This window comes from Mastomys coucha, unplaced genomic scaffold (assembly GCF_008632895.1).
Source record: "Mastomys coucha isolate ucsf_1 unplaced genomic scaffold, UCSF_Mcou_1 pScaffold15, whole genome shotgun sequence".
Classification (NCBI taxonomy): domain Eukaryota; kingdom Metazoa; phylum Chordata; class Mammalia; order Rodentia; family Muridae; genus Mastomys; species Mastomys coucha.
In genome coordinates, this window is record NW_022196897.1 from 125,194,565 (window position 1) to 125,209,146 (window position 14,582).

The 14,582-nt window shown below is 37.7% G+C and overlaps 1 protein-coding gene across 2 annotated transcripts in view; it reads right to left on the reverse strand.

The window, feature by feature from the left end:
- Positions 1-1,117: 1,117 nt before the first annotated feature.
- The window catches only part of Tasp1 (taspase 1), a 205,496-nt gene continuing 192,031 nt past the window's right edge, over positions 1,118-14,582 (reverse strand). The window contains exons 13-14 of one of the 2 annotated variants that reach the window (XM_031372052.1): positions 7,337-7,372; positions 1,143-1,163 (exon numbers count right to left, since the gene is read on the reverse strand). In XM_031372052.1, the coding sequence (XP_031227912.1) occupies positions 7,347-7,372 (26 nt within the window). In that variant the 3' untranslated portion in view covers positions 1,143-1,163; positions 7,337-7,346. Of the gene's footprint in view, positions 1,164-7,336; positions 7,373-14,582 lie in introns of both variants that reach the window. The other variant, XR_004118894.1, reaches the window with a different exon arrangement.

Genomic DNA, 14,582 nt, shown 5'->3' on the forward strand with positions numbered 1-14,582 from the left:
TTGCTACATTCATAGACGTTGTGTGAACCTACTGATTAACTAAATATACATACGGATGAATAATGTATGAGAAAGGAACAATCAACTACAGTCGTGTGTTATCTAACTATGAACATTCTTTCTGAGAAATCTGCAGCTAAGTTATTTTATCTGAGTGCTCATCACATGTATGACTTCACTAGGCAGTGAAATCTGACATGACTGACCACTGTCTAATACATGGTTTGTTGCCCAAAGTGCCATTATGATGTATCACTCTTCTTTAGTTCACTTACTCTCTGACTTTAAAACTACTCAATATGTATTAGAGAACATGCATCAGAAGTCTCTTTATTTGCTGTTTCCAAATATGTGAAGTAGATTATTTTCTTTTAAAAAGGAGACTTCACAACTTCCTAACTTTGTAGCTAAGGTGCTTTAATGCCAAGTAGATGTCATATACCACATCTGCTCCTAAAACTTTATGGACAGGAACATGAGAAAAATACAAAAATAAATCCACAAGTCATGATTTTTACTCTCAAAATCAAGCATTATAAGTTCAAGGAGACTCAGCAACTCCGGAGCTGGTGCCTGGACTACACAGCTGCTATGGCTCACAGCATGTCATGTGGCGCACAAAGGTAAAGCCCATGTAGACACATGAGAGGGCACAGCACATGACAGGATAGCATGGCAGGTCCACAAGCATGTCAGCCATTATAAAGGATGCAGAGACACATTCCAGGGGCTAATTTTACATTGATTCAGTTTCCTTTATCTTTTTCAACCTTCCTCGTGGTCCATCCATCTTGGTTAGCTTCTCAAATTTATTCTCATTTTCTCTTACAAATCCTGAGTTTCCTCTTTTCAGGTATTCACACTGGGCAAAGGGAACAAAATGAAAGTAGAATTCCCTAATTCACTGCGTTCCATCAAGAAGAACAGTTTACAAAGCTACTGACTTTCTTTGAAACTGTTGAGTGTGCTTTGAATGCAGCTCGCTGGTTACTATGTGAAAGGTGGGAGTCATGTGTTTCAACAGATTGGTTGGAAGCTTACACACTGGCCACAAGGTTTTCAGGTTACGACCCAGTTTTTCCCGCTTACCTTGGCTTTGCCGTCCTGGGCTGACATATATCCCACGCACATGCTCTCTGTAGTATGGCTCCACAGAAATTCCACTGTGTGAACAAGAACACAAATAGGCATATTCACATTCCCAGATGGAAAATAAATCTTTGCCTTTTTAATAGAACAGTTAAAGATAGCTTTATTTTTAACACTCATTCCTTACTTTCCATTTGCTCCTTCATAAATGTCAAAATGATTTAGTACTCAAAGCTGTAATGCCATTTACTGTGAAATGAAAAATGTATTTCTTTCTTGTCAGAACTTATGATTATTACATGTAAAATAAATGCTCATGGTTGAACTTAGAACACTGAATATAACTATATTCATAATACTGTATACAGTGATTTAGTAAATGCAATATTCCACAGTAAGTTTCTTTGGACACACACAAGTAAAGATGTGCACAAATGCCTTAAGTCTCTACTTAAGACACTACAGTCAGGAAAGACAAATGAATCGGGACTAACTTGCTACAGATAGTAAAGAAATGCTCCAAGAATGAGAGCCACTTTTCATAAGATCCAGAGGTTGGCTTGGATATCTCTCACTGGCTAAGTCTGCTCTCAACAAAGGGACAGTGATGAATTCTAATAACTGAGCACATTAAGAACCAAAGAAGCCAAACTGATAGAAACAAGCTCTTCCTTGCAGCAGAGTCAACAAATAAACAGAGAAGGCATCTATTGAGTGCTTGTGATTCAAGCCTGATGGCATGAGTTCAAAATGTGAAATTCACAATGGGAGGAAAGAATGGATTCCCCAGAGTTATTAACTTACCTGGATATACACTATGACACTTGTATGTCCCCCACATTATATTATCACTACCACCACTACCACCACCACCACCATCATCATCATGACTATTATTTTTAAAAATTACACTCATAACTAGATATTGTAAACATCCTCCCGAGGCTTGGGGAATAGTGTAGAGGAAGGGGTAGAAAAAATAGAAAGATGCAAAGAGCCATCTTTAAGCAGATATAATAATAACAGTCATGATCTGGGTCTTATTTTGTCAGCATCAGAAAGACTTCCTCCTGAAGCAGATGGAACAAATACAGAGACCCACAGCCAGACATTACCCAGAGAAAAATACCTTGGGACACAAAGTTCTAAACAAGATGTCTCTATCGAATCCCTCCCCTCAGAGGTCAGGCAACCCTACAGAAGATAGAAGAGACAGAGGACACCAGGAGAACAAGGCCCTCTAAAACAGATGAGAATACCTCATATGAACTTAGAGACTGAAGCAGCAATCATAGGCCCTTCATGGTCCTCTGCACACAGACTATAGATTTCAGTTTGGTTCTTTTACGGGACTCTTGAATGTGTAATTGAGTGGGTCTCTGATTCGTGTGCCTTCCCTTGGGGCTCTTTTATTTTCCTGTTGTCTTGGCTTGTCCAACTTTAATATGATGGGTTTTGTTTTATCTTATTATACTTTATTTTGTTTTGTTTCATTGTTATCTCTTAGAAGCCTGTTCTTTTCTAATGGGAGGCAGAAAAAGAGTAGATCTAGATGGGAGAGGAAGAGGGAGAGAACTGGGAAGAGTAAGGGGAGGGAAAACTGTATTCAGAGCAAACTGTATGAAAAAATATCTATGATTAGTAAAAGGGAGAAAATCAAAATGAACAAACAAAAATTATGATCATAAACTCACAACAGCTGTAGTTGCCTGAACTGAGTCTACACAAAAACTGTCAGGCATGGACAGGGAGGGTCTCAAGAGGACTAACCCATTTTCTCTCTGCTGAAGTACTGGTTATTGATAGAGTCTAGGAGAGGCAAGTCATTGACTTTAGTTGTCTACCCACTAGTGATCCAGCCAAGTTCCAACGTATTGCTCCAAACTGATGTCACATAAGGAGCTCTGATTAAACTCAAACAAAATAAAATAACACAGAAATTTGGGAAAGAGGCTTTCGGGGAAGATGGAAGGGTGGTGGAAGAGATGGTCGTGAAAATGCAAGGGTGTGGGAAAGGAATAACCAGAATGCATTAAATACGTATACACACTGTCAATGAAGAAACTTACTAAGAGTTTGACAATCATGTTGACCAGAGCTAGTGGGTGAAGGTTTAAAGAGTGTCATGCTATTTGCAGTCTCAATTTATCTCTTTTAAACATTTCTTATCAAAATTTAAAAAGTGCAAATTTGTTGTAGAATAAACTTTATGAGCTTTAACTAAATGAGAAAGCTAATTTCAACAACTAGGGGTCAAATAAAATTGCTAGGTGCTGAGCACACAACTTATAAAATAACCACTGAAATACATCACTTAAATGCAGAACCAAATTTGAATGGGAATACTAAATTGCTTGATGCAGCAATGCTCTCCACTAAGTAATTCATCAGAATGCTTCAAATTTATCAAAGCAAATTTGCCAAAGTACATTTTTCAAGAAGTTGAGAGAAGTGCTTAACGGGAGACATGACACTAAATACAGGATGCCATCTTGGATTGTACTCTGGACTGGGGTTACAAGGATGTAACATGGATACTATTGAGACAAGTGCTGACATGTTTAGAAGCATACCCTTGTTCTTCAGAAATACACACTGGTGGACTAGGAGTAAAGGAGTTTAAATCTCCTCTAAAATATTTGAGGAAAGGGTGTGTAGAGGAAGGGACAAGTGATGGAGGACACAGAACATAATTTAGGAAGGCAGAGCAAAGGCACACCTGTGAGAGATGAATCCATGGGACCTCTGGTACTAGTCTTAAAACTTTCCCATACTCATGAAATCATAGCTACATAAAGTGTTACAAACAAGAATTCACACATACACAAATAACGCACAAAATATCTATTGTTATGAAGAGACACCATGACCATGGAAACTGTTTATAACAGTTCTTCCCACATTGTGTCTAAACTTAAACACCGTCTTTTATTTAAAAAATAAAAGCATTTTATATTAAGTAAAAGGCACTTAAAATAATAATAATTAAAAAAAAAACCAAAATGTTGAATTGCAGCTGGCTTACAGGTTCTGAGGTTTAGTCCATCACTGTCATGATGGGATGAATGGTGGCACACGGCACAGGTTAGATATGGTGCTATAGAAGTAGCTGAGAGTTCTATATCTGGATCCACAGGCAACAGGGGAGAGACGCCGGGCCTGAGCATCTGAAACTTTAAAGCCCACCCTTAGTGACACACTTCCTCCAACAAAGCTACATTTTTCAAACAGTGCCACTCCCTATGAACTTATGGGGGCCATTTTCATTCAAAGCACTACAAATTTCAAGTACAACTTTCCAGATTCTAAGTTTTTAAAAGCGTTTTAAAAGTCTTGTTGTATGTTTCCAACAAACATCTCCAATGTGCCTGATAATAAAATTGCATTGCCCAATATCGAGCCCTTGGCATCCCAGGCCATTCATCTCTGTGCTAATTATGCTTAAAGACACAACATGGGAAGAAGAGTGCTCCTAGGCACTGAAGGTTTTGCCAGACATGTGGGAAAGAAAGAAAGAGGGGCAAGATAGGCTTCCTCAGAAACATGGTTCATTCCCTCATTATTAATTAATTATCAAACCTGGCAGCCTGCTAAGCAGACTCGCAGCTGCCGAGGGCAGGAAAACAGTCACGCAATGAAGTAAGTTCTCTTCACCATATGTTTCTCCTTCCACACACATTTGCTTTGAGCTTCAAAAATCTTAAAGTCCAGAGCAAGGTCTTAAATATGCTAAGCTGCCCAACAGAGCAAAGGCTCTGATCTTAATGAAGTTCTCTATGGAGCAATGATTTCATTTAAAAAAAAAAAATCCAGCAGCTAAGACAACACTAAAATTGTGAGTTCTTGTTTAATTAAGATGGCAACTGCTCAGGAATGAGACAGGCTCTATGAAAGAGACACACAAAGACACAGAAAGCAAGTACACACACCCAACAACAGAGCCCAGGAACAACACTAATACAAACATGAAAAACAATACGTGTGCTTGTGTGAGTGTGTGCTTGTGTGAGTGTGTGAGTGTGTGAGTGTGTATATATGCGCATGTGTCACCTCGGGTATTACTGTTTGCCTTCCTCTCTTTTTGAGTAGACTTCTCCACTGCCTGCTTCCCCCATCACCACTATGTAGGGCAGGCTGGTTGGCTTGTGAGCTTCCAGAGATTTTCTTGTCTTTGCCTTGGAGTTCCCCAAAGAAACGCTGGTATTTTAGATAAGTGTGCTAGCACGGCCCATTTCGTGTGGATTCTGAGAACTTGAACTCTGCTTCTGTGGCAAGCACCTTATCCACAAAGCTCTTTCACCAGCCCCCTTTAATGATTTTAAAACCACCGTTCTCCCTAAAACTGTAACTCAAAGGTGCTGGAGAGATGCTCGATGGTTGAGTGCTTGATGCTCTTCCAGAGGTCCAGAGTTCCATTCTCAGCACCCACATGGTGGCTCACAATCCTCTGTAACTCTTAGCCCGAGGGATCCAATGCCCTTTTCTGGCTTCTTGGGCACTAAGTACACGTAGTACAAAGAAACATACATGTACGCAAAACACCATATACATAAAAATAAAAAATACATCTTTTTAAGAAAAATAGAACCCACATTGAGAAACTGTGAAGATACTTAAACTTATAATGCAGAGGTACTCAAAACTTTATCAAATACCAGTAAGACTTTTAGCTATATAATTTAAAAGTTCTTAAAATAACATGACTATATTTATTTGTTTAATGTTTTCAAAAATATTTGTTATCCCCTATAGAATGCAATATACTGTACTGACACATTATTCTTTCACTTTAAAAAATGATTTTATTTTTGTTATTTTTAAAATTCTTCTCTCATATATTGTATCCCAACCAGTTTCTGCTCCCTCCCCTCCCTAAATATCCCCTCTGCCCCAGATACCCTTCCCCATCTCCCTAAGTGAAGAGCAGGGCTCCCAAGGGGGATCAACCAAACACACATAACTAGCTACAATAAGACCTGGTACGCACCATCACATCAAGGCTGAACAAGGCAGCCCAGATGGAGAAAAGGGGGTCCACAAGTAGGAAAAGATTCAGGGAGAAACCCTGCTCCCACTGTTAGGATTTCCACAAGAACACCAAGCTACTCGGTCATAATACCCGGAGGACCTAGGTCAGATCCCTCTTGGCTCCCTGATCTCTGCAAGTCCCCATAGGTCCTGGTCAGTTGATTCTGTGGGCCCTGTTCTCCAGGTGTCCCTGACCCCTCTGGCTCCTCTGATCCTTCCCTCTCTCCTCAGCAGGAGTCTCTGAGCTCTGCCTAACATTTGGTTGTGGGACGCTGTATCTGCTCCCGTCGGTTGCTGAAGTCTCTTTGCTCTCTCTGATGATGACTCTGCAAAGCTCTGGTCCCAGAACACTCTGCAGGCAGGACACACTGTAGGTTGAGGGCTCTATGGCTATATTGGCCAATACATTATTTTAACAGCAACAATTCAAACCATTAAGTAATGACTATGTATTACTTCTGGGTAGTCAGAAAGATTCAGAAATAATCACTTCTGATAAGAGAGCACCTCTGAACCAATTAATTTAATGGATTATTTCTTGGTAGAGGATTTCAAGGAAGCAGGACATGGAAAAAGTAATAATGAGAGTTAATCATTAGCCAATGTCTTCCACTGAATTCATTACCCAACTTCATAAAGGCATTCCTGAGGTTCCAACAAAGGGCACAGCACAGATTAGGTCATGTTAGCAAATACACAAACGGAATTAAAACTGGATTCCTGCATCTCAAAGTCTGTGTTCTTCCACCTTAATCAGTATAGATAATATGTTTATAATTAAGTTTATATATTAAGAAAACTAAAATCCTTAAAAACACCAAAGAGCAGACTACTCCAAACACAAACATGGCTTTTAAAATGATTTAAACATGCTGTAAAGAAAAATTTTAAAAACTATACCAAAATTCACCAGCCATATAGATGCCAAAGTTAATGTATTTAAATACACTAAAATGCATATGTAGATGTGTATGTATAAAATAATCATTTTGAGAAAATATTTGCAATTCATACCACAAAGGGCTACATTCTCACTATGTAAAGTTCCATTACAAATCAATAACAAGACAACTTACAAAGAAAAGCAAAGTGAATTTTGGCTAAGAAGAATATGGATAATAATGGAAATATGTTTTACATTATGCAGTGTAATGCAGGACTGGCTCTGTGTTAGAACACTTTGTATTTTACAACATACTTTTCCAGCACGAACACTTACCTGGAAGATACTAGCACCTCCTTGCATTACAGATTGCTAGAAGAATTGGAGTACTATGTTTAGGGAGTATTTTTGTCTTTAATTTTTAATATGTATTTTCTGTTAACATAAAGTAATGGTTTTTCTCATGGTATTTATTGCTCTGTTTTCCTTGTTCTCCTCCAACAACTTTCTTTTCGTGGGCTTCTGTCTGTTTTTGATTTCTTTCTTTTCAAGGGCTGTTTTTCCCTTTGATTTCTGACTGCATGTATTTCACTGCCTCAAGAATGATTTCTTCCTCAAAATCAACATCAAAAACAAAAATTTACAAAGGAGGCACTAGCTGCACTGTCTTCTTTTTAGCACTTTTTTTTTTTCCCCGAGACAGGGTTTCTCTGTGTAGCGCTGGCTGTCCTGGAACTCACTCTGTAGATCAGGCTGGCCTCAAACTCAGAAATCCACCTGCCTCTGCCTCCCAAGTGCTAGGATTAAAAGCATGTGCCACCACTGCCCGGCCTTGGCTTCTCACAGCAGGAAGGACCCCACGGGTGATGACTCCGACTTTATAATACCCTAATATGCCAGGGTGCAGTCTGAAAACACCCATAACAAAAGAAATAATTCTGCTTAATAAAAGTGAAGGGGAAGCTCTTCAGCTCCCAGGCCGCTGCCGGAGCGGTAGGTTACCATGCAAACACGGCCAAGTCCAAGAACTATACCACACACAGCCAGTCCTGCAAATGGCACAGAAATGGCATCAAGAAACCCCAGTCACAAAGATGAATCTCTTAAGGGGGCTGATCCCAAGTTCCTGAGGAACATGTGCTTTGTTCAAAAGGACAACAAGAAAGGCCTGAAGAAGATGCACCACAACAATGCAAAGGCAGTGAGTGCATGCGCAGAGGCCATCAAGCACAAGATGCCGAAGGGCCCCAGCTGCAAACTCAGCCATCTGGCGTTCATAGCTCACCCCAAGCTCGAGAAGCAGATTCGAAGCTACGTGGGCAAGGGGCATAGGCTCTGCCAACCAAAGCCCAAGTTCAAACCAAGGCAGGGGCTTCAGCTCCAGCTCAGGATCGCAAAGGTACCCAGGCCCCTGTGAAGGTTCTGTAGAAAAGGTCCTGCCAATGTGAAGACAGTTGGACTGCTGTGACAGGCTATTTTCTGATGAACGGTGTCCTATGCTGTTTTTACAAATAAACTTGAGGCAAGGGGGAAAAAAGTTAAGGGGAAAATAATGTTTAGAGATGTTGATATCTTTTTTGTGAAAAAAATATTCTTAGAAATTCCGATTACCCTGATAATCTTCGTTAGCAATGAAGATCTAATTTCTTCTCTACTTAGGTTAAGATAGTCTGAACAATTCAAATCTGATGTTTTCTTGCCATGTACTGTAACTATCAGGAGACTTCATTATGATGTAAATATCATCTAATATTTTTAAATGTTCCTGCTTTCATGACTATCCAACCAATTCTTATGAAGATACATGAAAATAAAAAAAAAACCTACTTAACTTATAAGGGACACACAAACTTAGGGCAAATTTTCATATATTAAAAAATAATCAGAACCAACAAAACAACAATGTAGCTGACAACTTTCCAAAACTACATTTCCATTCCAATTTTTAAAAAGCCAATGTATAAGTTTATAAAAAAAAAATGACTAGAAAACACATTTATCTCAAGGATAAAAGTCATCGTGTGTGCATGCATATATACAAACATACAACACAAACACACAGACTGGAAATTATTCAATTACCTGTTGTCTTGATTTATACTTAAACCACAGCATGCACTACCCACTGTCATGCTTACTCCTAAGCAGCAAGACAGCATTTCAGACCAAGGGAGAGGAGGCTACGATGTCAGGTGAGAGGCAGTAGATGGGTCTACTCCTGGAATTTCACAGTTACACACAGCATTGTACTCAGGCAGAAGAGTAGGAATGTAGCCTGATGTTCTAAAATGAATCTAAAAGAGGAAGATGATACCTCGATACTACAACACTTACATACACTGCAAACATCACAAACATGAATAAATGTAATCTAAATAAATTTACATTTTTAATCAATAATTGAGCTCCTGTTTCTGTTCCAATGAAAAGTGTGAGTACTATGAATAAACAAACTATGCCTCCCCTAAAACATAAAAAGCCCCAGAGTAATGGCTACCAGTAAGAGTGGCTGAAGTGAAATTCCAAGGAATTCAAAAAAATAATGGTAAATAAGTTCAAAGAAAAGAGGACAAGGATAAATTCCTTAATGAAACCAAGCGAGTGTAAACAGCTGAATAAAATGAAGTCAATGGAAGATGTTGACAATGGAATTTAATAAAGATAGAAAAGTAAACTGAAATGATGCTAGAAAAAATTTTTTTGATCATTCAACTAAATAGCTGAGTGAAAATCTTCACCAATGGAATAGACTATAGGAAAGCAGAAGATAGATTGGTACATCCACTCAAAGACAATGAAATATTAAAATATAAGCAAATGAAAAATAAAATTGAATATGCCAGATGTTTGGGACAATATGAAAAGACAAAATCCAAAACTTACAGGCATAAAAGATGTACAGAAATATACAGAATGTACAGAAATGTAGAGAAAATATTTTCAAAATAATCAAAATATTTTCAAAATAATAATATTTTCAAATAATCAGAATAAATTTTTCCAAATCCATGGGAAAAGATTACATTTTCAAGAAGAGAATATTACAGAAAATCAAATACCAGGAAAGAAACTCTGATACTATATTATAATTAAAACTTTTAAATTTAAACTGTACAAAGAAAATATATTGAGAGCTGCAGGACAGAAATGCTTTGCCACGAATGAAGGCAGCCATGAAGTAATAGCTAGTTTTCTCAACAGAAACTACAAAAGCTAGAGAGGCATGAAATGATTCTGAAAAACAATAGGTTTGCAAACCTAGATCACAATATTCAGCAAAACTATCCATAATTGAGAGATAAAGAAAATAATCTTTGTCAAAAGCAAGCCAATAGAATTTTGGCCAGGTGTCTAGACAATCCATATAGGACAGAAGGAATTCCGTATAAGAGAATAACAAATGCATCAAACAGGCTACAGGGGGTTGGGGGGAGAAGCCAGAAAGTTAAGCAAATAAATAGGAAAACACCAAACACTACAAAATAAGAAAAATGACAGAAACTTATAAACATATTTCATTAGCAACCTGAATAGCAATGGTCTCAATTCCAAAATCAAAAGACATTGACTAGCAGATATTAAACTAACCAAACTAAAAAACAAACAAACAGAATCCATCTATTTGCTACCTCCAAGAAACACATCTCACCATCAAAAACTGACACTACAACCTTAGAATATAAAAGGTAGAAAAAGGGGTCCCAAGAAAATAAAACTAGGAAATAAGCAGATATTAACATATTATGCAACAAAATTAAAGTCAAAGAAAAGCTAAAAAGAAAGTTAAAAAGAAATAAGAAAGATACTTCAGTCTAAATAAAGGAATAATCCATTCAAGGACATTAGAATTTTAGATATATTTATACCAAACACAATTGGACCTTGAGTAATTTTTTTAAAACAAATACTACTAGATATTAAGTTACAAATTCACTTCAACAAAGCGATAAGGAAAAACTTAAACATCACATAATGACCAACAGATAGGTCATCCTGTCTTAAAAAAAAAAAACATGAAGAAGAGGAAACATAATAGTTAAATGACATATATCAAATGGACTTAACAGATAGCTACCAAACACTATGCCCAAATTTTGTGTCTCAAAAACCCTATGGGTGACATATCTTAGTAGTAATCAACCACTTTCTAATAGGACTTATGACCTGCTCAACAAGAGACCATGCCTGGTACTAGAAACTTAGATAACAACTCAGAGCTAGTAAAATCATGATTACTGGAGGAGAATTTACAACCACTAATCTACTCAACCAGCATAATCCTTAACAATAATATATAGACATTTCCCTTTATACACACAGATAAGTGAGGTCTTCACTCCTTATGAAGAAACTTCTCTTTGCAACAGATGGACACCACTACAGAAAACTACAAGCAATCAATATGCAAAGTTGTGGAGCCCAGTCCCAATGGATGCATTACAAAACACTTCAACACCAAAGGCCAAAGAACAGGAGATAGAAAGACTGTAAGAGACTCAAGATCAGGAACTTTCCTGTGAGACTAGAAACATCAGACCCTACATTTGTAAATTCTCACCAACATGATCAACCAAATATAAGCTAAACGAGGATACCAATGAACATGCCTAACTTCACAGAGAAAAGCTATGAGGCCTCAATCTCACATAGAACTAAGTAAAGCTGTGAGTGGGAAGAGTTCCCCACCCCTGAGTGTGAGAATACTAACTAGTTGCCCAGACCCCAACAGTGAAACACACAAAGACACACAAGTGCTGTTGTATGAACTTAACAGGTCATATTTTTGTTGTGCATACAACCACAATTAATGAAGAAAGGAGAGTGGGAAGAAGGACCCATGAGAGGGTCTAGAGGATGAAAAGAAAGGGAGGAATTAAAATAAAATCTCAAAAACAATGAAATATTGTACCTACTGAAAACTTTCTCTAACACAGATGATAGGAAACAAAGCAAGTTTGACCAAAACCAGGAAAATGAAATAACTTCCTGTATTCTATCAGAGCACCACAGAATGAAGCTAGAAATCAACAGAAACTAAAGAAGATGTACAAACTCATGGAGATTTAGCAAGAGATTATTTTTCAATAGTGAATAGATACTAATATAAAAAATTCCCATGCTTGAATAAAAATGAAGATACAAAAATCCTATGGAGTGATAGAAAATACTCTTAAGAAGGAAGCTGATAGCTTAAGTATCCACATTAAGAGAATAGATACATGTCTTCAGTAAGTAACTTAATGATAGTCCCTTATGGCCTTGGAAAAATAAGAATACACCAATTTCAAAAGCAGTAGATATAAAAACACAAATGAAATTTGAGACCAGGGTAGAAATTAATGAAACAGAAAAAAACAGAATTAGTGAAATGAAGAACTGGTTATTTCAAAAGAGTAAGAAGACTGACAAGCTCTTAACCAAATTAAGCAAAAGGAAAATACCTAAATTAATAAAAATGGAGGTGAAAAGGGAGGCATTACAATAATTACCAATGAAATTCAGAGAAATCATATTCCCTTAAAACTTATATACCACTAAAATGAATGAATTTCTGATGCATATATCCAACTGAAATGAAATCAATGTGAGATGAAGAATTATTTAAATTGTTTTTTGTTTTTGAGACAGGGTTTCTCTGTGTAGCCCTGGCTATCCTCAAACTCAAGAGACCTGCCTGACTATGACTCCCGAGTGCTGGAATTAAAAGTATGCATCACCATCTCAGGGTTGGTGAGATAAGGAATTTTAAACATGTCTATTACAAACAGTGAGATTGATGAAAAAGGAAAGGGAAGGGAAGGAAAGGAAAGGAAAAAAGAAAGGGAGAAAGAAAGGAAGGAAGGGAGCAAGAGAGGGAGGGGGGGAAGGGAGGCAGAAAGGAAAGGAAAGGAAAGGAAAGGAAAGGAAAGGAAAGGAAAGGAAAGGAAAGGAAAGGAAAGGAAAGGAAAGGAAAGGAAAGGAAAGGAAAGGAAGGGAAGGAGAAAGCACAGCTGGATTCACTGCTACTAGACCATCAAAGAAGAAATGGACCTTCAAAGAAACTGAAACCTAGCACTCTAACTGGGCCAAAAGACCGGTAAATGGGTAGATCATAGGTCCTAGAGGAGAACCACTACTTACTTTTTGCTAAATGGACTTTGTATTAAATTATAACCTAAGTACTTAGTGCCTATAGATTTGTGCATCTCTAAACCATCATCAGAAAAGCTTTTTTTTGCAGTAGATAGTGATTAATACAGAGACCCACAACTGATCAATGTGCAGAGAAGAGGCTGCATAGTGTTCAGTACAAACTGGATGTTCATATTCACATCCCTTCCTCCCAAAGCTTAGGGATTATGATGGAAGAGTGAGCAGACAGAATGTAAGAGCCAGGGAAGCACAGCACTGCAGCCAAGGGGTGACGGCTATTCTTGGACTACACCTGGAAGTAACTAAAACCTAAATGGCTGGGCACTTCTGTAAGGGATTTTTTTTTTCTCAGTTAAACCATTTGAAGTGGGAAGACCCACTTCTAAACCAGATGATAGAATGTGCTTTTTAATCTGGGCCACATCTCCTGCTGGCAGCCTATGAGAAGGACAAGGAAGAAGAAAGCTACTTCCTTGCCTGCTGGCTCCCATTCTTACAAGAAAGTCCATTCCTTAAATGGCACTACACCTAATTCTTTGGGATTCTGGTATACACTAAAGACCAGTGGAGATATCCAGCATCATGAACTTAAAAAATTACTGGATTATTGGACCTTGTGTTGGTAGATAGCCATTTTTGGACTACCTGGACCACAGCCTATAAGCCATTCTAATAAACCCTCTTTAGCTGGCTGGCTGGCTGGCTGGCTGGTTTGATTAATGGATGGATAGATAGATAGATAGATAGATAGATAGATAGATAGATAGATAGATAGATAGATAGATAGATAGATAGATAGATAGATAGATAGAGGTAGATAATATGTCACATATGATAAGTCATATATGATAGGGCTGCTGCCAACATGCACCCATAGCAACTATGACTTCTAAGACCTGCACACATGGATACAGAGAGGAGTCACAATGTCTCACCCCTAGCTAATGTGATGGTTGCTTTGAAAGAAGAATCAGTTTTGTTTAAAAATAAGCCTGAGAGTCTGTCTATGCTACAGTAGATGGCCCTACACCCATGCACAAAATGGCGGCACCAAGTGAACTCAGTAGGTTTTCAAAAAAAGAGCACATGAAATTGGAAAAGAATAGTGATGGAGTGTGGAGAGGAATTGAGGGGGACAAAATAAGAGGTGGACTTAATAAAAACATACTATATACAAGTACATTTTCAAATAATACAAAAATTACAAATCAAAAAGATCATTTATACTAATCAAATTGACTTCATTCAAGAAATTAAAAGATGGTACAATATACATAGTACAATAAATGTGACATGTCATAAATTATATAATAAGTATAATTCAATGGATACAAGGACAAAAATCACATGAACATATTAATGAATTAAAAAAAGCCTTTGATAGTGGACATTTCATTCCTTCTTAAAAGGGAGAACCAAATACCCACGGAAGGAGTTGCAGAGATTAACT